The 27,600-nt window shown below is 35.3% G+C and overlaps 1 protein-coding gene across 2 annotated transcripts; it reads right to left on the bottom strand.

Annotated features, from left to right (window-relative positions):
* Positions 1–163: 163 nt before the first annotated feature.
* ZNF654 (zinc finger protein 654) lies at positions 164–27,484 on the bottom strand. Of its 2 annotated transcripts, XM_007423789.4 has the most exons (9): positions 27,307–27,484; positions 20,292–20,437; positions 18,301–18,382; positions 13,915–14,050; positions 11,059–11,261; positions 10,463–10,602; positions 9,408–9,549; positions 5,863–8,137; positions 164–5,349 (listed from the first exon to the last, which is right to left on the bottom strand). In XM_007423789.4, the coding sequence occupies exons 1-9, from the start codon at positions 27,436–27,438 to the stop codon at positions 5,342–5,344; spliced, it is 3,264 nt and encodes a 1,087-aa protein (XP_007423851.1). In that variant the 5' UTR covers positions 27,439–27,484; the 3' UTR covers positions 164–5,341. The 2 variants fall into 2 exon arrangements, with proteins under 2 accessions (XP_007423851.1, XP_088000639.1); XM_088144513.1 differs by lacking the exons at positions 18,301–18,382; positions 20,292–20,437; positions 27,307–27,484 and adding an exon at positions 15,528–15,761 and having other exon boundaries at positions 165–5,349.
* Positions 27,485–27,600: the final 116 nt, after the last annotated feature.

The raw sequence follows: 27,600 nt of genomic DNA, 5'->3' as shown, positions 1-27,600 counted from the left end.
AAAATAATTATTATAAACATACATTTTCTCAAATACAAGAATGTAATGGTGGGACTAAGCGGGTAACACGCACAAATGGTTTGGAAATATATAACATCCCAAAGATGAGTCATAAGGCCAATAGTTTAATAAAAGAAACTTCAGGATACAAAGTGAAAAACGAAATAGATTCTTTCACTGCAGATTAGTCGTGTGAATGATTCGCAGGAAGATGTCTAACTCCCAATGATTTAATAGAAAAGGAAATAGCTCCTCACCTCAAAAGACACCAATCAGAAGAAAGAAGAGGGTAAAAGTTTAGTACAAGAACATGATTCAGTTTGGGTTCTCAAAATCCATTTCCGAGCTCAGAATCTTTTAGTTTTTTTTTTTTCCCACCAGGCTGTAACTAGAACTTTTAGCCCCAAAGAAAACTTAACAGTTCACATTGTTTGCCACTCTATGCTCTGCAGTTTTTCATCTGTTACCATATTGTGCATTCAAGAGTGTTAGTGCTTGTTTACTTTAACAGTGTCATCTGCTTCAGGATAGTTTTGTATTAAAGCTATACAAAATGTCTTGCTAGCTGCTGTATAGCAATATTGCAACTAACAGAATCAAGTGTTTTCTCAAAATTCCAACATATCTTTAATATTTTATTGAACAATAACATTTTATTGAACAATTCTATTTACAATACAAAAAAATTTAAATGAAACACTACTGTTGATTTATTGCAGTTTGATGGCTCAGTTTTAATTTGTACTCGTATAAAATGCAGAATAAAATAATTTAACCATCAAGAAGGAAGCACAAATTTCCTTACTTGTTAAACCTGTAATCGTTTTTTACAAATTAAACATAAGAGTTCAAAAATAGACACACTGCATTTAATCAAGATGTTATACAGTGCAAAATAAATTAAAAAATCCTTTATTTCATCCTACACCTTGGCATTAAACAAGGAGAATTGCTGAATCCTGTTCTACATGATTCAAAATATACAATTTCTAGATGTTTAATTGAATATGGCTAGACCAAAGTACCAGTGACCTTTCCCACAATAAGCATTTCAAATTTGTTCTACAAAATAGATGGCAGAGATAAGTTATCCACAGACCAATATTTGATTTTACATGTCTAAGAATCCACAAAGCGTGTGACAAACCAAATGGATAAACAAGTTTGAGGCATCCTTTAAGAGTATTTCAAGTCTTAAAAAGGCTATGACTTGGGAAACACTGTCAATATTTCGGGTAGTGGAGGATCCATTGTAGGCACTACAGGCTATTCTAAAAATCAGAAAAACTAATAATTGTATCTAGCTTGAGTCAGATTTAATGGAGATGCTTGAAATTAGTGTAGTATATTTTTTCCTATATTTTGTCTTATTTAGATATCTGGCATCTGGTTAGAAAACACTTGTCAGCCATGCAATTTCTTTATCCAATAGGGAGATTAAGTGAGCAGCATACCAAGTGTTTATTAGCTGGCAAAACATTGGGCAATATCAAAGCAATAATTTAGCTTCTAAACTTTAATCATCAGACCAGATGACATAATCTTAAATACAACAGTAGTATTGTTCTGGCTGTGGGCACCATTATATTCTTCTAGTAGCAGGGTTATGGAGAGAGGGGGGAGGGGAACCTTAGCACCCATCATAGCAAATTTTCAATTGGGTCCACTAAGCACTTCACAATGACTATTGCTGTCTTTGTGTCTTCTCATTCCTGACTGGAGATAAGGGGACATTACACAAGCCATTTGAGAAATACCACTTTTGCAACATCAATACCAGCTCTAATTTACTAGAAGAGAGCCTTAACTATTTCTTGCAATAATCAAAACTTGTTCATGACAAACAAGTGATTGATTGAAGTCACCATTGTAACTCTTCTCCTGGCCAAGGAGAAACAAACAGTATCCTGCTTTAAAAGCTGGTGGGAGCTCAAAATACTAATCACTTACCAAGGGCAGAGTCAACAGGTTTTCCAAAAATGTGTATCTTTGGATTATGGAATTAGGCCCCTCTGATTTAATTACTAATTCCTAGTGTGTAAGAGCAAATTGGGAATACCTTGAAATAAAGTTACAAATCCATTTTAGGATAACTGACACATCAAATGTTAGTACAGTATCTGAAAGGCAGTGTTATAATTTGTATGATTCTCCTAAACATTTGTTTGGTGGCAAAGCACATCAGATCAGATCATATACCTTAAAATTCCACTTAAGAGTTTTCCATTAAAAGTGATAACATAGCAAGTGGAAAACTGAACATTTTATAGAAGGCTAATCTTCCCTTTCAGATTTATACGAAATATTTACGATGTTACATTATATGGAGTTAATTTGAAATGGAATGTATTCCTGAGAAAGGCTCAAATGCAGCCAAAAGTCTGGATACTTAGATGCTGATGCCTGTAAGTCAGGAGTGCATACAGACACTGAAATTAAAATTGGTGGAAAAGCTAATGCTCTTCGTTTCTAGAAAATTAAAACCCAGCTCAGGGTATACTGAAATATAATCACAGGAAAATATACACAAATGGGGGAATATATATCATGGACATATTTTAAAGCAAACTGATTACACAATGTTTAAAACTAAACAAACAAAGTAATGGGTGATATCTAATGCTGCAAATACTGTATGCCCTTCGTAACCTGCCCTCTTCAATCTTTATCCCCATCTGTTCTATAAGAGGCTGCAGTGAAAATCTGCTTGGATGACAAATGTGATTCCACTGAAGTAAATACTAATTGGAAGCCAACCATTATTTTAATTTCAAATTCCACTGAAACAGATCTACAGATTTATACCCACAGCACTAATTATCCATCTCAGCAGGTGTCAGTACCAGGCATACTTGGGCTTGGATTATAAACTGAGTCAGACTATATCAGTTGAATGGCAAATCAACAGAGAATTCCAGGTCCAGCTAGTCAAAGAAATATGGAAGAAAGTAATAGGAAACCATTTTATATTGTCACTATGAAAATTGCAGAGTTGTGCCATGTAATAACGAGTCAGGCTTAGCACAACAATGTCTTTAAATCATCACCCCTAATGCAGATTAAGAAATGAAACACTGGCTATAAGACTGCTACTACATACTGAGGTCCCAGAATATTAGCACTACAGAAAATCAATGTGTTTTATTTTTGAAGAAACTCAGTTTCATGTAATGATATATTAAAACATGTTGTTTCAAACCCCCAATTTTAGGACTCCTGTACAAGGAAAACCTATAATCTGACCAAATTAAGTAAATTCCAATTAAGACACAGTTGAAGATTGAGATTTGCCAATAACTCCCATTTAATAATATAAAGTATTAAAATATTTTTAATAAAATCTCCTATAGTAAGAGGTACAAATATATTACAAAATATATAATTTTGGATTTTTAATTATCTCAAAAGTAGAGAACTTAGGTACCATTTGTGCAATTTTGCATGACTTACAAAAGTAAATTGAAAAAAGTCTGCTCTTCATGTTATAATTTGAATTGCTTCAAGAATAACCTTTGATATTTAGCACAGTCAAGCACAGCTTCAACTGTGTAGTTATTAAAAGTATCATTTGGTGCCTAGACATCAGGACTGATCTAAAAGTGGTTGGAAATATAATTTAATATATTTCAAGCATACAGTTTCATACTTGTTTCTTGAGGAAAAATGGTTTCATTTTTAACAAGAACACTGAAATGTTCTTATTCTCTATGAATAAGCTACCTGATTTTTTTTTTTAAATCTACTCACTTACCTGAGAGTAAGCACCATTAAACTCAATGGGACTGACTTTGGAGTAGAAATGTGTAGGATTGCATTGAAAATATAGCGCAATAGCTCAAATAACCTTACCATTTTTGAAAATTTGTAATCCCATCCTGAATATTTTCAAACCTCAATGATCTGCAAGAAGAGTTCTTAATGTTATTTTTCATGATGAATATTTGTACAGCATTGTTTTTAAAGAAACGGGTTTCTTGGATATTTTGGGATTAGAATACTCTGCCTATATATGTATTAACTTAAGAGTAAGAAGTTTAAAGCTTAATTTTTCAAGGCACAGTGCAAATAATTTTATTGATATTCAGATAAAAAAAGCAATTTATTTTTTACTGCTTAAGTTTGTCAAGGGATTTTAGATCTATGCTCACTTTAAAAAATGATTCAGAAATGCTTTGAACCTCACTATGTTGTACTTGCATGGAAGCCTGACAAAAGGACTGTTTAATGAACAGCAGAGATTCTATGCTCAAAGTACTACTTCTGAATTATTTTCAAAGCATGCACTGTCACGATAGCTTTTATATGGATTTCTTAAGAACGCAATCGTTTCATAAAGAAAATTCAGTGTGACCTTTCAATATTGATACAATATGAATATAAAGTAGTTTTATTCCTAGTATCCTAATGTGCATTTAAATCATGTGCGACTCCCCTTTTTTATTCATTTTAAATACAAAATTAGCTTTTAACAGGTATAAGCCATGCAAACAACCCAAGAAAGATTATGCTTAAAATTAAGTTTTATACACCAGCTGAATTCAGTTAAATTCTAGTCATGTGAATTTGCTATTGAACCTAAAACTGCTTTATGACACCAAATATTGTAACTGTGTGGATTTGCTATTTCTTGCTATGACTGAATTCTATCTATGCATACATCATGAATCAGGTGTTGAAAAAATAAACTTTGGTGCATTTGAATATAGTTTAATATTTGAATTTGGAAATACCAAAGACATACTTTAGCTCTTATTGTATGCCTTAAAACATTTATTAAGATACACTGCCCAGCACTGATTATTTCTTACATTTATCAGTTCCATTTTCAAGGTACAAAATATACCATCACAAGAAGAGTCAACCTCTATAAATGGATCGATTTTAACTGATCAGATTTTAATGCACAGCAACATTGAATGTGACTCAAACTAGTTTTATCATATAGAATGGCTTCCTTTGAACATACAGAATCAGAAAGAGGCATGTCCCACGTGCATTTTTCTCTAGAGCAATTGTTATCAGTCAGCATGAAACCTACTCTGTATACAGCCACCCAGTGAATTTACTTAAGAATGGAACTACGCAAGAACGTGTGGCTTTTAGATAACTGGTACTTTGGGGGTTTTTAACACAGTTTGTTTTCTGGATGCTAATACTGCACAGCTCCTACTATCACTTAGTTGTCACCCGTGTGCTTTAATTCTCAAAAAGGTCATGACTTTCTTTAGTAATTTTAGACTTCTTTATAATTAAGGCCAAGAAGGGAAAAGCAGGTTGATGCACAATATTGTAGTGTTCCATCACCACTCCTCAAACGGAGAAGTCTTTATACAACATTTGCTCAGGCACCTGCAAAAAGAGATTATGTTGGTTAGTATTTTGGAGTCTGGTATCATACTGGGATTCAGTCATTTATTTTTCCTAAACAAAAGTGAGATGAAGCAAAATAAATGCTAGCATAGAGAATATAAAATGGTAGTTAGCTATCATTTTTCTCTGAACCCTTCATGAAAAAACTGAAGCACTACAGAGTAAGTTTCATAATTTCATCAGGTCAAATAATGGTTTCAAGAACATTGCACAATAACTGCTGTCAAAACTAGCTAAATTCTATCTACAATATAGTACTTTTTCATTACTATTGGGCTACAAATAGTTCCTAAAACAAATCTATATGCTACTATTTACTATTATATGTAATATAGTTTTATTACATTTGTTAACCTTATCTTTTTGGAATCTGTTCTCTATCAGTGTATGTATCACTGATGTATTCAACAACTGCATCTTCAAAACTCTTGTTTAACATTTTATCACTGTACAGATACCTAAGGTTATACTTAGTAGAACTGTAAAACTTACTTTCATCATCTGAATCGAATCCAAAAAGTGTCCGACACTTCTTTTGTGCAAGATGAAGCTGAAGTGCTTCTGAGTTACAGTAGGTGGTCAAACATTTGCTGCATCTTAATCTCTCTGATTTGCTACACGTTTTGCCTTGCTCTGAATGTGCATCTGCTTTATCAGTCAAAGTTTTTCTTCGTTTTGGCATGCTAATATATCGTTCATCAAGATAACTCGGAGGCAATGGTCTAATGTAAGGCCTTGTTAAAATTAAGCCATATGACGTATTTTCTGTTATCTGATTTGGTTTAGAAAGTGACTGAGAGACTGCAGCAAGACTATTAGGTGGTATATCCGTACAGTTCTGCAGAACAGGTAGAAGAGATCCATTTTCTGTCCTAGTATTGGCACTCATTTTTTCCAAATCAGTATCCAGTGTAGCTGTGGTTTGTTCCAGTTCACCATGCCCATTGACTAGCTGATCATTAAGTTTACAGCTTTCTAAATTTGGCTCTACTGCAGGTATCTTTTGGTCTATTAAGTTCACAACTGTGACAGTACCACCAAATGCATTTTCATTCCCATTCTGGATTAGATTATTTATTTTTTTCTCACTCTGGATATAAGTCTTTGGTTCTAAGGAATCTTTCCTTGCTTTCCAAGTGGGAATTGGTAAGTCTATTACACCCTCCTTTTCACCACTACCACCTCCTTTTTCTTGAATACTACACTGGGATTCCAAAACAACAACTGAAGAAGTATTTTCACTGACTTCAGAAGGATTTGCTTTGTTTAAATAATGTTGAGCTTCATGCTCATACAACAATGAAATGTCATCAAAAAGTTTATAGCACTCTGCAAAGTTGCACTGAGCTTTAAACTCAGTATGACTTTTCATATGTTCTGCAAGCTCAGTGGACAGCTTAAATCTCTGATTACAGTTAAAATGCAAACAAAAATATACATTTGGATAAACATGTTGTTTCAGATGATCAATAAAATGATGAGAATCCAAAAATTTTCTCTGACAAAACCGACATTTTCCATTATTCCATTTCATTATATGCTCTTGCACATTCAGATCAGAAGGATGAGCTTTACGTGCATGCTTATTCAGAAACCGTATTTTTTTAAAGACTCTAATACATCCATCAGCAGGACACTTGAAGTTACTTGTGTGATCCAAATCATTTTGAGGACAGAGCACGCCATTTACTTTGTGGAGTATAGGGAGTTCTCTATTCAGGCTGTTTTCTGGTGATCCCTCTTTAATTTCTGCCTCAGGAATGTTATTTGAATAGTTATCACAACTACCATTTTCAACAACATTATCCTGGCAACTAACATGATTTTTGGTTACATCCAGTGCAAATTCAGAATTCTGCATTTCCTGATTAGTACTTGGAATGACTAGCTCTACTTCATTTTCTTTAGCATTTTCCAAGTCCCCATTTTGAAGAGAGACATCAGCACTAGAACAGTTCATTTCATTTACATCACAAGTTTCTTTTTCAACACAAGTAACAGTCAAATGATGCCGTGTCATTTTCTTAATGTGATTCTTTAAGTGCTTAAGCATTAAACCTTTTTGCCTGAATTTTCTACAGCACATTACACATGAGAAACTACCCTTTTTCTGATGGGCCTGGGCATGCCTCACAATGTGACCACCAAGAAATTCTCTGTTACATAATATGCAGCGATGTTTTGGTACACTGTGATCAATTTTAGATGAATTAAGAACTACATGGTTCTTTTTGGAATTACCATCATTTTTCAATTGTGCTTCAGAAGTATCTTCATGGTCTAGTTCTCCATTGTTTATCTCAGGTATACAAGATTGATCACTCCGCAGTGCTCGACGTGTCTTTGATGTATTTGCAGAAGAACGCTCAAGTGGATGTTCACTCAGTTCAACTGAGGTTTTGTCTCTTAGCAGCGCTAAACAGTTCTGTTTGATCATCAAAAAGTTCCAAAATTCTGGATCAAAAAACAATCCCTTTTTCAAAATTGGGAGCAACTCAAAACGTACACGATTCTGAACTGAACTTATCTGTTCATTGTATTCTTCATCTGTACATTTATATAGCTGTTCAACAATATAATAGGACTGCAAGGTGCGCTCAATAAAAAATACAGAAAGAGCACATATTCGCACTATCTCCAAATCGTTTGGCAAAAAGTGAGCAATGGTTTTGTATATCAAACATTTCATTTTTGGATCATCATGAAGATCTAGCTGAAGAGCACTTCCACATATCTCTACACAAATCTGTAGACCTTCCTTGCCAATCTGTGAGAAAGAAAGGAATGTTGAATAAACTCAGAATATTGAGAATTTTCTGCATTTCCTTCTCAAGAAAGCTCATAACATCTCAAAATTATAGTTCAATGATACAGCCTATGCTTTGGAACCAAATGGTTCCAAAGTTAAATTCCCAGTATCTTTAGGTAGGGACTGTATGTTAAAAAAACCAAAAACCCCAATATACAAGAGAACTCATGAATAGAAGTATATATTCTTAAAAGTATATATTCTTACATTGCATTATGTCAATGTAGAAAAGTGATTAGCAATATTGCAGGATTTTTAAAAGGCACATCATCTTTAATTATTATAATATAAATTATATATACATAGTATTTCCTATTACAGTAAAATCACTCAGCTGATTCAAAACCAGTTAATGAATGGAAGAAGCCCTTCCAATTGTGGAAGACTAAATTTTTATCAACTTCCCTAAATACAGTTAAAGCAAGCACAAAACATATTTTATTTTTTAAAATACAAGGACAAAGAATTACTACTAAAACTAAAGCTACAGGCAGGAGCATGAACAAAGTACCTCTTTTCAAGTGATTGAAGTAATTGTGTCTTTCAGAAGGCTTACAAAGCTGCTTTGGAAACTGCTTGAACTATCTCCACATGGAAGTATCTAGCAAAGTGGTACTTCATGCACACACAAATGGCAATAGCTAGGAGCAGTTTCCAAAGCAGCTGCATGAGCCCTAAAAAAGATTGCTATTTCAATGTTTCAAAGATAGTGTTCTGTTCACACTACTGTATGTTGCAGACCACTTCATTCAAATGCTTTGTACAACCCTACAAGAAATCATCATTAAAAAAAAAACCAAATACTTTTTCCAACAAAATCCAGTGACCCTCTTTGAAGTATAGCATAAAACAATTATGAAAGTCAACTTATAAACTAGTATACATTAACTATGGTTTGTAAAGTGTAAGAATAAAATTTCTTCATGTTTACAACGTTTCTATTTTCTCTAATTATTAAGATGATAAGCTAATATTACTAGTATTAGTCCATATTTGAGGTGTACAAAGCATGTTTTATTCTTGCCCTATAACAAAACACAAATTTCACAAGTATGGCTAGGATACTGCTTGCTGTTCTGCCATGCCAGATGTGTAGATAAAAATGTTTTAGATAATGTCTATATATTCTTTCTCAACAAAGTAAATATTCAATTATATAACACAATTTGTACAATATTTAATAGCTATATTTTTAAAACACTTGTCTGAGGCAAATGCTATTACTTACTTCATCCCTAATGACTTTCATGAAAGGGAAAATAACTTGTATATTTGTAGCTATCCTTAGAAGATGGTAGCACTGATCTACAAATATTTGCTTTGATGGGTTAGACTTAAGCTGTAGTTTACTCCAAATAAAGATCAGCTCCCTATAAAACAAAATGAAGTTTATTATTTTTAGGTAACCAATATATTCACAAGCATATGGTATTTATATAATAGACTGAATCATGCTGTTAGAATCTATGGTAAATATAATTGAGTGTTATAAAAATAATGACATAATTTGTGTAATTTGCATAATATCATTACATAAATTATGCAAATCAGCTTTGGAATGCACTCTCCAATTCAATGGGCACTTATTAAAAACAGACACCCCCCCTCCAACTAGTTTATTAAAACAAAATTGTATTGTATGCAAATTCTACATATGGAAGTATGTAACATTCTCAATATAAATGTGTTATTCAAAAAGCTATTTGAGAGAAGTCATAACTAAGTGGTGGAGCCTAGTTTATCTGGAGACCTCAGGTTCAATTTCCAGCATCTTCAAATGTAATAGGAAAACTATGTATCTCTAGAGCCATTGCCACTCTATGTGACATTTCTAGAGTAGTAAGCTTAAATATAAGGCAGAGGTGTACTTTCCTAGATGATTCTACATTTTGGAATTATTTTAACAAATAAAATGTAAGATATAGATGTTATAAATAAATGAAATTTTGATCAAATATCATGAAGGCACTAACCACAAACTAAGAATTCAACTTAGGGGGGAAAAAAACCTTCAGTTGCCTTCTACTTGCCAATTAAGAAGTGAATCAGTAAGATAAATAACCCATTATTTTTAAATAGTTTACAACAATACAAAAATATCCAATACCTAGTTTTCACTAATATGTCGAATGGATGGATTTTACAGTCAATGAAATTGCACTGCAGCACTATTTATTCTTAATAATTAACTAGGCTTTGACCACTCCTTTGTAAATATGTATCTGTAATTTCCTTATATTATAACATTAGTGCAAAGTAGTATTATTGAGAGATAAAATTTACCAGATGCAATACATATCCCCTTTTTTGAGCTGTGGAATAAGAAACAATTCACAAAGATTCAATGCTAAGGCAATCTTCCCTTCTTTTGCAATGTTGCAGATGATTTCAATGCCATTCTTGCAGTCAGTCCTCAGCAAATGCTATGCAACAAAAATGAGATAATTCAGGCAAGTGTAGTAAGAAAGAGGCCAAACCTTTACTTAACTGGAATTCCTAGCTCCTACTACTAGTTCTATTACCAATATAGAAAGCCAATGGCACAAGGGGGGGGGGGAAGAAAAATATTTACGATAGCAAGAATTTATATATAGCACATTCAGCTTTTTATTAACTTGGTTGAAATAGTTAATGTTACACCTGCTTTCCATGACTACTTGTTACCTGGCAGTCTTAGAGCAGGGTTAATGCTATAGCTAATATTAGGATGTAGTTGTCCAGTATCCAAAAAATAATATATACAGAGTTGCGATTAATCTGTACAGGGTTGTAATGCAGGAATGTGATTTTAAAAAAATGGTTTATTTTGCTGAATATAAATAAAATACTATCCCTAATCAAGACATATCATAAAATTGCATTAAATATGACAACTGTACCTCTTGGAATAGGTGATCTTCCAGTGGAGACATGTAAAGACACATGAAAAATGCTTGATGGAAGTAAAGGTCTTTGCTAATATTAGGATGATTCATGCAAGATTTGATAAGAGCCATTGCCTCTGGGATGCGTTCACAGGCAATAAGGTATCTGGCACGTAATTCAAAGAACAGTGGATTTTCAGAGCTTAAATATTTGTTAACTGGTAAAAGAAAACAAATAATTTAGTTATAAAATATTATGTTACAGTAGGTTATATTAAAACATCAGGGTTATAAAACATTGGAAGTATTCCATTAAACTTATTAAAATAAAAAAAAATGGAAAATTATGGAGGATTTCCTTTAAAAATGTGGAGAAGAGAATGAGGTCAGTATAAAATTATTATGACAGCAATGCAAAAATTGCAGTTCCCTACCTTCCTTTTGTTGCTCCCTCCCCCTCCCCCCATTTGAGTGAGGCTATAAATATGGGATTTTCTTTGTGTTTGAGGACTGGGGATGGGGAACTTCAAGGAAATATGCTAAGATAGCCATTTCACCTCTGGTAACTCTTACACTTCCTTCCAAAATATGCCCTGGCCCTATCCCCCTTGGAAACATGAAAAGTCTAGTGGAAATAGTGCAACTTTGTCCTACAGTAATAACAAACAGCATTTCACTTACACTGCTGCGAAACACTGACAAAATGTAATCTTGTAACTATTTAATGAAGACCATGAATACTTTTAGTTAGAATGCTACTGCAGTATTGTTCAGTGTGTTCATACTCCATTCCTATGAAAGCAACAGCTTTGCATTTTACTTGAAAACGTATCTGCAATTGTTACCAAGTGACTGATTATGTGCCATCAAATCAGTGTTGACTCTTAGTGACCTGATAAATTTTGTCCATAATGCAACAAGGTGCATGCCTAAAATTATTATTTAAATCCTTTGCCATTTCAGAAGCAATAAATACAAAATACAAATTGCTTCCCATGCATAAGCAATAATCTCAAAATCCACAATATATACTAAACTTTCCTACCTTTCAAGCTGACTTCTTAAATCTCTAATTGAATTAGTTTTATCCTATGATTTGAGAAATACAGTCAGGTCCAGAAATATTGGGACATCGACACAATTCTAACATCTTTGGCTCTGTACACCACCGCAATGGATTTGGAATGAAACAAACACAATGTGCCTTAACTGCAGACTGTCAGCTTTAATTTGAGGGTATGTACATCCAACTCAGGTGAACGGTGTAGGAATTACAACAGTTTGCATATGTGCCTCCCACTTGTTAAGGGACCAAAAGTAATGGGACAATTGGCTTCTCAGCTGTTCCATGGCCAGGTGTGTGATATTCCCTCAGTATTCCAATTACAATGTGCAGATAAAAGGCCCAGAGTTCATTTCAAGTGTGCTATGTGCATTTGGAATCTGTTGCTGTCAACTCTCAAGATGAGATCCAAAGAGCTGTCACTATCAGTGAAGCAAGCCATCATTAGGCTGAAGAAACAAAACAAACCCATCAGAGAGACAGCAAGAACATTAGGCATGGCCAAAACAACTGTTTGGAACATTCTCAAAAAGAAGGAACACACCAGTGAGCTCAGCAACACCAAAAGACCCGGGAGACAACGGAAAACAACTGTGGTGGATGACCGAAGAATCCTTTCCCTGGTGAAGAAAACACCCTTCACAACAGTTGGCCAGATCAAGAACACTCTCCAGGAGGTAGGTGTATGTGTGTCAAAGTCAACAATCAAAAGAAGACTTCACCAGAGTGAATACAGAGGGTTCACCACAAGATGTAAACCATTGGTGAGCCTCAAAAACAGGAAGGCCAGATTAGAGTTTGCCAAACGACATCTAAAAAAGCCGTCACAGTTCTGGAACAACATCCTATGGACAGATGAGACCAAGATCAACTTGTACCAGAATGATGGGAAGAGAAGAGTATGGAGAAGGAAAGGAACTGCTCATGATCCTAAGCATACCACCTCATCAGTGAAGCATGGTGGTGGTAGGTGTCATGGCATGGGCATGTATGGCTGCCAGTGGAACTGGTTCTCTTGTATTTATTGATGATGTGACTGCTGACAAAAGCAGCAGGATGAATCCTGCAGTGTTTCGGGCAATATTATCTGCTCACATTCAGCCAAATGCTGCAGAACTCATTGGACGGCACTTCACAGTACAGATGGACAATGACCCAAAGCATACTGCAAAAGCAACCAAAGAGTTTTTGAAGGGACAGAAGTGGAATGTTATGCAATGGCCAAGTCAATCACCTGACCTGAATCCCATTGAGCATGCATTTCACTTGCTGAAGACAAAACTGAAGGGAAAATGCCCCAAGAACAAGCAGGAACTGAAGACAGTTGCAGTAGAGGCCTGGCAGAGCATCACCAGGGATGAAACCCAGCGTCTGGTGATGTCTATGCGTTCCAGGCTTCAGGCTGTGATTGACTGCAATGGATTTGCAACCAAGTATTAAAAAGGGAAAGTTTGATTTATGATTATTATTCTGTCCCATTACTTTTGGTCCCTTAACAAGTGGGAGGCACATATGCAAACTGTTGTAATTCCTACACCGTTCACATGAGTTGGATGTACATACCCTCAAATTACAGCTGACAGTCTGCAGTTAAAGCACATTGTGTTTGTTTCATTCCAAATCCATTGTGGTGGTGTATAGAGCCAGATGTTAGAATTGTGTCGATGTCCCAATATTTCTGGACCTGACTGTACATTAAAACATTCACTACCCTGGAAACAATTATAAGGAAATGGAGTAAAAATTTCCTACATACAACATGAATTCAAATTATGCTATTTTCAATATATGTGGCAAACAATTTGTACCTAACTCCTGAGAAACTGGTCTTCCTTTAAGAACAGCTTGTAATACAGGATGCTCCCAAGGTCCACCGTCTCTGGTAATTCGAGTCACCAATTCTAAGTTAATATTTCCGTATCTGCTGAGGAGATTCTGGCATTCCTATGGAGGAACAAACAGTGAACATTAAACTACTTAAAGTAAATGTACTCTGGATATGTGTTAGTACACAGCATATACTCCTTAGTTGTTAGGTTATGAGAAGTAGTACACTGGGTAGACCAGATATAGAGATTTTAGCTTTTAAAAGCATAAAGTGCACATTAGGGGCTCCAGCTGCACTTATGGCATATTCACTAAAATGTGCCAAAACTGATTGGCACCATATTTACTATTAAAGGCACACTGCCTGTAGCGCAGGCATAACTAAGGTTGGTAACCTAGTTCATATCTTCTCTACATTACTAAAAGTGTTATATGAAAAGTTCAGTTGACCAAAATCATGAACATGGTATATGGAAGATTGTGACTCAGAATATAAGAAGAATAAATGGTAAAGAGCATGAATTAATGAATGAAAGAATGAAAAATAGACACATTATCAACTGTGATTTTGATGGAAATCTTTTAAAAATGAAGACATTGAAGAGGGCTAGTTAACTAAGGAGCTCTCAATAAAATGAAGAGATGTGAAAATGGAACTGATTAAATCATTTGGGATAAAATTAAAGTGAGTAAATTATTATTCTTATCATCATCATCATTATACAAATGTATAGGACACCCATCTCATATACGTGACTCTGAGTGGCTCACAGTTAAAACAGAATAAAAACAGTAAAAAATAACCAAAGTTAAAAACAACAAAAATAACATAAAAGTATCAACCGAGAAGACTCATAACCACTCAAAAATGTACAAAGGCGTATTTCTGGGATCTGTATGTAAATGATAAGGACACGTAGAGCATGGAACTGAATCACTATAAATGTTTCTATCCAAGAAAAAAAAATGATGAAAAGGAAGTCACAAATGCTGAAGAATGATCAAAGTTGTAGGTGTAGATGGTGTAATTGAAGAAATGTTAAAAATATAGATCTGGTTTGTTTATGGAGTAGTTATGCAATTTATCATGTGTATTGTGTGTCTGTGAACACTGCATCTGTACCTGACAAGAGTATAGGGGAACAATAATAGCATTTTTCCAAAGGGAAAGGTAGATGTAGTAGTAGCAAGAGTGAATATTAAAACTATATTAGTTTGTTAAATGTGCCTGAGAAGCTGTTTGGCAGAATTCTGGTAGACTAGCGATGACTATGCACAGAATTTGGGCAGTATAGCACATCCTTATGTCAGGCAGAGGATGGCAGAGTGGATTTTTTGCTCTTCAAGTTAGTCAGAAATGTATTAAGGCACGAAAGTGTATTGTGTATTTGTAAATTTAGAGGAAGTGTACAATAAAATGAATAGGTTTACATGATGTAATGTACTGTACAAGTAAAGACTTGAAGTTTGGTTGCTGAATATAGTAAGAGCAGTATATAAAGGTAGTCCTCGTTTAATGACTGCCCTGTTTCGCAACCGTTCAAAGTAACGACGGTGCTGAAAAAATAACTTTACAACCGGTCTTCACACTTACGACCGTCTCAGCATCCTGCGGTCACATGATTGCCATTTGCGCGCTTCACAGCCGGCTTCTGACAAGCAGAGTCAATGGAGAAGCCGGCAGTAAAATCGCAAGTTGCGGTCACGTGATGTCTCACTTAATGACTGTGGGTGATTCGCTTAATGACCGCGGTGGAAGTGAGGTTGTAAGTCCGTCACGGTCACGTGATGTTTCGCTTAACGACTATGTCGCTTAGCGATGGAGTTGCTGGTCCCAATTGTGGTCATTAAGCGAGGACTACCTGTAATGAAATTAAAGCATGCATGAGAATCAATGGAATGCTTAGTGAATGGTTCAACAGTTATGTGGGAGTTAGACAAGGATGTGTGATGTCCTCTTGGTTGTTTAATGTGTATATGGATAAATGTATAAGGAATGCTTGTGGTGACATCAGGATTTGGAATATGAACATACATACAGTATGTGTGCAGGTTGTGCTGTTGGCTGAGAATCCAAATTGTTTACAGCAAATGGTAGGTTATATTATGCAGTGAGAAATACGGATTTAAAAATTAATGTATCAAAGATCAAGGTAGTTGTATTTGACAGAGAAAACGGAAGGAATGTTTGCAAGTTATACCCAAAAGATGAAAAACTAGAACAAGATCAATTTGTGTACCTTGGTAGAATGCTAGTTAAAGATAGGAAAATAGATGGAGAAATTTTAAGATGTGAAAATGCTGGTAGGAAGGTATTGGAGAACCATGTGGTCTGTTGTGAGAAATGAATGTTTGTCAAAAGAAGTGAAAATGACTACAGAAGTGCATTTATACCCACTTTGTTATATGGAAGCGACAGCTGAATGTGTCAGTGGAAACATAAAAGAGAAACTGAATCCAAAGGGAATGCAATATTTAAGTGTGGGTAATAAAACAAGAGATAGAGGTTAAGCATGTTTGGGTGCTAAACAAATGTGGATTGAACACAAAAGTGAGCAACCAGTATGAAAGAAGTACGCTAAGGTTGGGTCAGTCATATAAGGCAATTAATTCATGAAGGAGGAATAAATGAACTGAGAGAAAAAGAAAGTTCAAGACAGTTGTGGCTGGCTAGAGTTGATAAGGATTCTGAAAAAGGGATAGGTGAAAAATTTAAAGAACAAAAGACAACATATGACTGTGATGAATTAAGGATGGTTTCAAATATACAAAGGTATGGACAGATATACACTAGTTATATCTGTTTCCTTTTTTTTTATCTCATGCCTCTAGTAGTTTGGTGTACTACTTATTCCTTTTCTGCATTCAGCATATTGCTTATGCCAAAAGGGAACAGTGTGATTATGATCCGGGTGCTTGGAACCCAGCTTGCAATTACGATGTTGCAGCATCCCATGGTCATGCAGTCACCATTTGCGACCTTCTTTGCCAGCTTCCTGCAAGCAATGAGGAACCCAGCAGGAAGTCACAAATGACAGACATGTGAGATCCCTGCTTAACAACAGCACAGGATTTGTTTAACGATGGCAATTGGGAAGTGCTAGAACTGCTGGTGCTAAGCGATGCAGTCACATGATGTCATGGTTTACAACCTTGTTACTTAGCGATCAAAATTCCAGTCCAATTGCTGTTGTTAACCAAGGACTACCTGTATACTGAATCAGGGATACACATCAGGGATATGGTTTGAACAGAGGCAAAGCATATTAGGAAAATTAGCAATGATAGCCAGTTGCAGCCCCAGTGTTCTTGCAATATTTCAACTGAGAGACATGTTGATCAGAATTAAAGCAAGTCGAAGTGTTGCCTGGGGGTGGCTAAAAGAATTATATTAAGAAATTGGAAAAGTGATATTATTCCAGAGATCAAGGAATAGTTATTGGAAATGTGTGATTTGTCTGTTTTGGAAATGGCAATATTTTCTACTAATCAAAGGATGCAACGATATATGTTACTATGGCAGAGATTTGGTGATATCTTACAATAATACCTTGTATTGCTCATATTATAGCAGTAAATTCATTAGTAAACCAGTGACTTTTGATAAGTATAAAATATAAGGTAAGTTTTTTTCTTTTTTCTTTTTCTTTTTCTTTTCCTTTGTAGTTTGTATTTTTACTTTGTACTTTTAATTTAAAAAATATCTTTTTCTTTAAGGTTAAAAATTTTGTTAATTAAGCATATATAAACTAAATAAATATTTTTTTTAAAAAAAGGCATCCTAAAATTTAAAAAAATAGAAGTGTTGCCTAATACTTCTTTCAGGTTTCTCTTCAACTTCACTTATTGCTTCTTCCAAGCATTCATACAGTAGCACAGTAACCACACACATACACACACAGAAACCATTGCAATATTGTCTAGCTATATCATAGATTAGCAGTATTGGCAGAAATAGTATGTTAGGAGCTAAGCCAAGGACTGCCGAAAATTTCAACAGGGAAGACAGCTACAGGAAAACTGTTTAAGAATTTAATTGGCAAGGATTATGTGGCTTTGCTCCTTATTAATCAACACTTTCTCAACTGCCATTGGAAAGTTATTGAACCTCCCCAGAATACAAGGAAGAGAGGGAGGGTCTGATACAATAACAGACTCTAACGTAACAAACTGATTCCTACATGAATTTGATATTAAAAATTAATTATACTATTTATACACAAATCTTAGCATTATATATTGATTCAAGATCTCATACTTAAATTTTAAGTTATTTAGAAATAGGATTTTCCTTTCTGATAAGTTTCCATATATACTGGTAGCATTATGCTTGTATTCACTTAATTATTTGAACAATAGCAAATTACCTGGATTGAACCCAGAATGTCTTTTAAAGGATCTTCATAGAACTCATCTTTTCCAAAGAATAACAACAGTTCAAAAAAGCTCCTATAAATCAAAGCAACTTGAAGTTAAAAAGTAATAAGCAGAGCAAGCAAGCATATTATGTCACAAGTTTAAATGCAGAATTTTAAATGAAGCAGCAATGTTGACAAAGCCCTATGGATTTTCTGTCAGGCATGCTCATTTAATTGTACTATACCACAACAGAAAGCTGTTGACATACTAGATCATTGACATAATATTCTCCCTGATACATACAATGTGGAAGTGGTCTGTTACACTATATATTAGCTGAATTTCTAGTGTATTATAGTGTCTATACAAATCTTCCGTAACATGAAATTGAGGAAATGTTTTATTAAGCGCCACTGGGCCCTAAAATTTCTAATTCAGTGAAAGATTACAGATTCAAGATTTAAGTGATAAATCAACAATTGGTGCTCCAATTCTTCTTTCTCCACATAGAATGCAAGTTTTCACAGTAAACACTGCAATTTTTCAGTTTTACTCACATGCATATTATTCCACATCATTAAGAGACAATGGATCATTCTCAAAACACCACATGTCAGAGAAGTCTAATGACACTGAACTTCAAGTCCCAGTATAATCTACCTTTATTACCTTAAATACACATATTTGTTCAGAGTCACAAAATGGGCTAGAATGAACAAGTACAAAGAAGTTTCCAAAGTGACACTTCCCACTTTTTGAGCAGCTTTAAAATCCTCTAAAGCAATCGAACAGGCATGCTGCCAATAAAAACTTCAACCACAAATACAACTGTTAACTCCAGTAATCATCAAGAAAAGACTTTTATCCAATTATTCATTTCAGAATTAAGCATGGAAACCAGGAAAAACTGGAGTTAAATTGCAAATTATTATCCCTGGTCTTCAACTGTTGACTTGACAAATTTAAAACTGCTGTTAATCAAAGACGAACCTCTGTATTTCCTGAAGATGCTATTTCTTGATACCTTGAAGTTTCTGAAATGTGTTGTTCAACTGTTTTGTAACTACCCTTCACCAGAGCTTGGAACTCTAGTGCCTTGAATGAAATTATCAAATATCTTTTGATCTTCCACAATATTTGGCAGATTTGGCAATAATTTATATATAATTGTCCCAACAATTATTTCCCATTTTTGCAGCAACAAATCTGATAAAAAGTCAGCTTGACGGTAGCACCACACTATGCATGGTGAATAGAAATATTGTAGCCTGATTGCCATTTCAGTAACAGGATGATGCTGTAACAAGATTTGCCTAAATGTAGATAGGAAGTTTTCCCTTTAACCTGCCTAAAGAAGAGACTTTAGGCCACCAGCAACCTGCCCTTCACCAGATAAGAATGATTGCCTCTAGTCAGATTCCAACCCCAAATATGTATTCTACAATGGCCAATACATGGTTGATACATATCCAAGAAAGTCAGGACTGAGTTTCCAATATTTCAAAATAGTACTGGAACTTGTGTGCAAAGATAGCAGGCTTGAAATGGATAAATTATTAAATGATAAAACATTTTTTTTAATTTGAAAATGTTCTGCTCCCATAACATACAAATTTGTTCATGTCCTTCATTTTATTTTCTCATTTATAACATAAAAGTCATATATCAATTTCAATGTTTATTTTAAAAATGGTAATTATTCCTATCCCATGAATAGACGCTTAAACAAAAATGCCAGCACTGTTTCACATATCAATTTGACAGGGAAGTATTACTAAGTGAATGATGATGAGCAATGTCATTTATGAAACCTGTATGTCCATCAACATATTCCACACAAACACTTAAATAGTTTTTACATTTCACATGCTTAGGAAACAATTACAACATAGTCTTCTTCCCAAAGTTTAACAAATTATCCTAGATGATTTTTTCAAATTATCCTATATTATCCAGAAGGTTAGAAATTTTACAATAAGGAAAGCAAAGGTCTACTTACAGTGCTAGGCTACTTAGCACATACTGTACATGTTCACATTCATCTGGAAAAGATACACATGCAGATGTGAAACAACAGAGAGCTGTCTGAAGTACTTGAAGCTGTGGCAGAGGAACTTGCCATCTTCCAGCATAATCTTCAACAACCTATTTGGAGAAAAAGGAGTACACATTAAACTTGATCTGAAGCAGCATATAACAGGAATATAGCATGCTAATATAAGCTATAGCTAGGCAAATTTTCTTTGTAATTAAGAAGCGCAACTAAGAAATCAAAGTACTGTATACAGTTACTAAAGTAAGATGAGCACTTTGATGAACAAAGATTAACCCTATTTTATGGACTGAGACAACACAGCTGCAATAAAAATAAAATTGTTTTCATGTTCAGAAAGACTAAGATTCTGATTCTCCAGTCTATAATTTTTTTTTGCCTTTCTAAAAACAGCCATATAGAATGTAAACACAATGTACAATTATCACCTACAATTTCCCCAAGGGCTAATAAGAAACATAGTAATGCAAGATGATATAATGGGCAAACAGTGTAAAAGGAAAGAGATCCATGCATTATCTATCCTCTTTTTGACCACTTACCTTATCCTACCCCTTCTCTATCACTACCCACATATAATGCAACCCCCTCTCTGTTCATCAACTTTTTAAATTTGAATTTGTATTATCAATTGAACAGTCTTCTGTGTTTCCCATGTATATTTATGGATATTTCCTTCGTCCAAGATTAGTTGCTGTGGGATAGTCAGAGTTCAGCTTTCAGCCTTGTTAAAGCAATGAACAAGACGCTAATCGTTATACCTTAATAACTCTCAAAAGGGTGATTGTTGCTTATTCTTACTGACAAAAACACATACAATGTCCCATGTTCAACAACCTTCCTCCTCCAAATAGGGCTGAAATATCTACCCATCCCTTTTTAAAGGATTACGGTGAAAAAAAAACTTGATTACGGATCAAGTTTAATGTCCTTGGCCAGAAAACTATATTGAATCATCTTAAATCAATTTCAGTTATTTTGAAGATGCTTTAGAGCAAGTTTTAGAACATTTAGGAGCATGCATGCAGCAACTGTCTGTGACTCATTAAAGCAGCCCTATGAGCCTGGAAAAAGATGTGTCTGCTTTAATGAGTCACCAACAGCTGCTGTGTTTGAGTTCTAGCACATTCCAATACATTTTACAGTCCTAAAATCTAATGTTAATATATTTGTAGTGAAGAAACCCAATCCCATTCTTCTCTTCAGAAAGCATCCCTGTTAGTCAGCTGTGTCTTGAGCTTTACACAGTAGCTTATTTATGTCCTTCCTTTGCTCCATGAAGACTGATTTACTAGCATTAGGCTAGACTAAATCATTTAGCAAAACTTAAGTATATGTCTTAATATAGAGTTAGCAGGCATGAGACAGCTTTTCCAGAAACAGAAATTCCTTTATAATTTATAGTCATTTTTGTATGGTTATACTTCAGGATTTAGAATCAACAGAAGTTTTATTTCACTCCAGCAATATCACATTCAAAAGAATAGGAGAAAACCAGTTCCAAAATGGTAGACAGAACACGCAAACTCTGAAAGCTTGCAATTTTATTTTGGCACCTTAAAACATCTCATTATGAAACAGATTATCATAGTACCATCATTTTGGCTTTCCAAGATTACATTCTGTAACTGTCTCTATAGGACAGTAATTGACTTATTTGCAAAAATGCTAAACTTAATCTTCTAATACTTTTAATGCTAACTGTTAAACCAGCTGAACAATTTCTTTTAGAAAAGACTAGATACATTTCTACAAATATACCAGTTAAAGTTGTGGGAGGAGGGTTGTATATTCTATTTATATCATGTAGAGGAAATATAAATATATAAAATTATTTGAACCAGTATATAATGAAGCCATGTCAATTACACTAACTAAATCTACATGAAAGAAAGATTTAAAGCCTACTATCCAGGACATTCTGAAACTACATACAAAATTATATAACTTAAAGCACTGCTATCTCAGTAGGACTGAAACACTCTAAGAGTGATTTTTAAAGATTTTAAACCTAGTGGAGTAGTTGATTCCAATAAGTTCTCAGAGAGAGAAGAAGAATCCCTAGCCCAGCTAACAGCAGTACTGAGAGGGCAGTTCCTTACAGTCTGCTTCTACAGGTAGTCCTTACTTACCAACCGCTTGTTCAGCGACTGTTTGAAGTTACAAAAGCACTGAAAAAGGAGATTTATGACTGGTCCTTGAAGCTCCAATGTCCCCGCAGTCATGTGATCTCAATTCAGGCGCTTGGCAACTAGCATGCATTTACAATGATTGCAGTGTCCTGCGGTCACATGACCACCATTTGCAACCTTCACAGCCAGCTTTTAACAAGCAAAGTCAATGGGGAAGCCAGAAGTCACAAGCTGCAGTCACATGCTGTCGCATTTAATGACTGTGGGTGATTTGCTTAATGACTGCAGCCAGAACTGATGGCATAAGTTAGTGTGGTCACATGACGTTTCACCTTACGACTGCAGCACTTACCAACAGAGTTGCCAGTCCCAATTGTGGTCAGTAAGTGAGGACCCTGTACTTACTTTCCCCCCCAGAGGGTGGTTGGTGCTACAGAAATGTATTTCTCCTTTTGTTAGAAGAAAAAGAACACTTTCTAGCACCACTGAGGGCTAAGAAATAATAGAACAGAACTAACAATTCAAAACATTCATAATTTAAGATGTCCTATTAGCCCTCTGGTTTATGGATAAAACACAGTATCTACTCAAAAACAAGATATGCAGAATTGTATACTACCTGTAAAACCTATTTTCAGTAGCCTTACTTCTAAATAAATACGCACAGGATTGCAGCCAGAATATCAGCAGGCTACTAGCTGTTGTTGTTGTTATTAATTTTTATCCCTTTTTAAGAAATACATATTTGGCCAACTCAAGGCAGTGAACATACTTGATAGTCCTGCCTCTTATTTTCCGACCACAACAATCCTGTAACGTATGTTGGGCTGAGAGAGAGTGACTGGTCCAAAGTTACCCAGCTGGCTTTCATGCCTAAGGGAGGCCTAGAACTCAGAGTTTCCTGGTATATTATTGGTATAATAACAGAAAGAAGCTGCAAAGAAAAATACCTGTACAAGAAGTATGATTTAAGTATGGAATTTTATAAACAGTTAAGTGTCCCGGGATTATAAACCAGCTCCTAGCCATAATCCTACTGAATATCACCATTAATCAATGTGACAGATTTGCCACATAACATTGAACTGCAATATTGAAATCAAAGCTTGGAGTGTGTACTGCTTACATTATAATCAAACCAAGCAGTTAAAATTACAAGTCACAAGAAATAAAAGGAACTATTGCTTGTGCTTACACTGTTTGTGACAGGATCCATTCAACTGAAAAACCCACCAAATGTCAATAGATGTATATAACATTCAGACTTCACTCCAACATACGGAGAATTGCACTTGTTTCTCTATCAAATATATTCTTACATATGTCCAATTGAAATATTACATTTATCCTTACATACCCACCAGTTGTCTTGAGAAATTGAATGTCACATCTTCACCTTCAAACCATTCAAAAACTACAGATTCATAAGATTACTTCTACAATGAGTACACTTATTACAACATCAATTCAAAGTTAGCAAGTCATTTCATACAAATCTTCTCCATAAAATATATTTTTTTTTTTTTTTAAAAAGCACTTTACTTTAAAAAGTAAAACACCCTGATTAGGCACATCACTGTCAAATTAAAAACAAATGAGTAATATAAAACAAATGAAGATCAGAAAGTTGATTAAACATATTTCCACTCAAAACCTAAATATATTATCTGGGTACATGCACCAAATCAATCTGCTGAATAAGCCACAATAGCTGATTATACTTTTTGATAAGTGAAATCCAAAAATACATACATTATGATTATAAGTTGTGAACTAATCCTAAATCTTTGAGCATGAAACTGAGCAAACTCAGGGAGGCAGTGAAGGACAGGAAGGCCTGGCGCAATATGGTTCATGGGGTCACGAAGAGTCGGACACGACTTAACGACTAAACAACAACAACAAATCCTAAATCTTAACTCTTATTTTTATTTTGTTGATACCAAGATATAACAGATTTTGAATTGCTCCTCTCACTGTAACATTGATTTGAAAACGATGATACATGATTTGTAGGAAGTGGCATTTTGATCCCTTTTCTCATGCTAAACTGATACTACATAGAGTAATCCAGACCACAAAATGAATTAAAAAGCCTGTTATATGAAAAACTGGGTGGGAAATAGGAACTTATGTTTTGGCTCAATTAAAGGATGAAAATAATTATTTTTTAAAATAATGTTCTGCATTAAAAGAAAAATATTATCTGCCTAGTATGGCTCACTGGCATTATTTACAATTAAAACATCTACTGACATCCCATTTTATAGCATTTTCAGCCTCTGAAACATCTCATTTATGCCTTTTATTACACTAAAAAAGCCTAAAATTACTTTTTTGAAGTGTTAACATTAATATCAAAAACTTTAATAGATCTTATATTAGATTTTATTCAACAAAAAATATTTCAGACTTACTAGACTCCATTTATATAGTAAAAACTTGGAGATGCAATGAAATTAATGCTTCATTCAAACTTTTTTACATTGTTCTGTAACTGTTCCATTTAGGAAGAAAATTATTACACATATTAATTCCATTCTGAGACAAGATTTAATAATTTCAGATGTACCTATTCTATTGAATTATATTCCTATAGCATGGAAACTGACATCTAGACAAAGAAAATGGATTCTCCATGCTCTACTTATAACCAAAAGACTTCCAAAGATAAATCTTTAGAAAGATAAATATATGCCCCAACTACTCAACAGCTGCACTCTGCAGAGTTTGTTATTAACAATTCACCAACAAATTACTTATCAACATAGATTATTATAATGATATATGGCTACCATTCATTGTAACACTTATGTACAACTTTTATATTTATGCATATATTTATTAATATATGCCCTGTATGTAATTATTTTTTCTCTTTTTCATAATTTTGTTTCTTGTCCTGCATTCAATTAAGAAAGGAAAAATGTTTTTTTTTTTAAAGCCACGAATAGAGAACTGGAATGAAATCCTTATAGTGGTGGCATGAAAAGTCTAATGTTTGCAAATCTGTTTTTATGAAAGATTTTGTTCACTTGTGGATTTTATGTGTACCCTACTGTGTACAGAAAAGCATCCAGTGTATGGCCACAGAGGTAAGGTTTTATCAGATATATATCAACATTAATACTTCTCACAAGCTTACAGAATTTACTTTTATTGAAACAGGCATTTAATATATTACTTTTAAACGAAAAGTTAATGTGAAACCACACATCAAATTACATCATAAAATTTCCTTCATTTGTCTAGGTGTGTTACATTGCTTAGCATTATGTGAATCTAGAAAACTGTAGTTTAGTTAATAAACTATTGCTAAATGGTTAATTGCGTGTATGAACCAAGGCACAGCGTTAGTTCAATTTTATCTGAATAACAAACTAAACCAATATATTTACTAAAAATCAGCCAATTGTGTTTAATTGGACTTATTTCCAGGTAGGGACAAGATTCAACTTATCTTAAATTATTCTTAAATAATTTAAGAAATGCCCAAGGCTGGCAAAGCACAAAAGTAAAAATCGTATTTAGACAAATTCACTTACATTCTAAGACACTCAAATGTAAACAATTAAGCACCATTTAGAAATCATGAAGAAAGCAATGATTTCGTTAGAAGATTCTTCATGCATCACTGATGTCAAACACTTACGTACAGTTGAACTTTTTTCTGAATATGTAAGATCATGCACATTTACCTGAAATAGCTTTCCCTTGGGTCTTAATTCCAACCCTCCACAGAACTAGCTTTAAATTTCCCAAGCCAAATTGGGATTAAATAGAACAAACAGAATCCAGCTCAGGATTAAATAGAACAAAATACCACCAAAATAATAATATGGCATAGTTAGAATGAAGCGGTAAACTTAGTTAACACACTTGCAACAACCAATCAAGATCTTCCCTCCAGCTTTCATCACATCAGAAAAAGACATACCTGCATGACAAAATATCCTCCGCAGGTTCTTAACAGGAAACTTAACAACTAGTAGCAATAAGACAGCATCTGCGTAATGAATTCCAATTAAATACCGCGAGCTGTTTCTCTACAAACCTCTTTCACGCTCAGGCCAACCAAAGGCAAAGCTTTGAGGAGGAGGAGGTTTGGAAAGATCTGAGCCCCTCCCTAATCCCCTTACAGAACTAGCCTCCTCCTTTTCTTATTGCCTCAACATCCATAAAAAATTCCAGCTCCTAGACCGAGAGGAATACTAACTCCGGACCTTCTGCGCACGAGAACGGACCGCCACCCACACGCAGCTCGCCAAGGTAACAGCAAACCGAGCTTCAGGACTGAGTGGTCCATGGGGAGACAGGGAAAGCCTTTTTCTGCAACAGAGAAGGCAGCCCCCAACCCTGCTATCCCTTGAGAAAGCCTGCGAAAGGAAAGGGTCAGGGCCAGGGCCACTTTCCACATCCTTAAGCCACAGAAAGGTGGCAGTGACAAGGACAAAATCAGAGAGCGATTCCGAAGAGGAACACCAACGTCGCTAACATCAACTCCCCCTCATGAACAGCCTCCTGCCCGGCAACGGGCGAGCTTCCTGCTGCTCTTCCCAGAAGGGAGTGGAGAGAGAAGACAGAAATAAAGGGAAATCGGTTTTCTGCGTCGCCCATAGAAAGGGGGAAGCGCCTCCCCGTGGGCTCGCCCTCTCATTTTTCCCCTGCAGTCGCCGGCCCTTCAAAGGGCCATTACGGAGAGGGAGGGAAGCCTCCGACGTTTCACCGCAGGAGGATCTGCCCGCAAATTCCTTTGCCTCCATCGCTCGGCTGTCCTCGCCCCCGAGTCCCGGAGTGTCAGTCTACAGGGGGCGGGACTAGCCGCTCACCTGGCAGAAGCGGTAGCAGTAATACTGGCTGCTCAGGACAGGAGACAATCCGGCGGGAAGGCGCGGCTCATTAATGGCCTTCAGTTCCTCGCCGAGTCTCTCCGATTCCTGGTCGCTCTCGTCTTCCGCCATGCTGCTCTGGCCGCCCTGCGCGTACCGAGTCCCAGCTCCCTCCCCCGCCCCGATCTGCCGGATGACCCGCCCTTTCGGTCGCGTACTTCAATTCCGGCACCGCCCCCCGCGGTGCCTTGTTAGTGGTCCGCGCGCTTGTCACTCAAATGCCGATCCCTCATC

This window comes from Python bivittatus, unplaced genomic scaffold, assembly GCF_059951505.1.
Source record: "Python bivittatus isolate LINGU-HERP-01145 unplaced genomic scaffold, Pbiv_v1 ctg000350_np1212, whole genome shotgun sequence".
Taxonomy (NCBI): domain Eukaryota; kingdom Metazoa; phylum Chordata; class Lepidosauria; order Squamata; family Pythonidae; genus Python; species Python bivittatus.
Note: the sequence above shows the minus strand (reverse complement) of the source record. Positions and strands in the feature narration are given on the sequence as shown.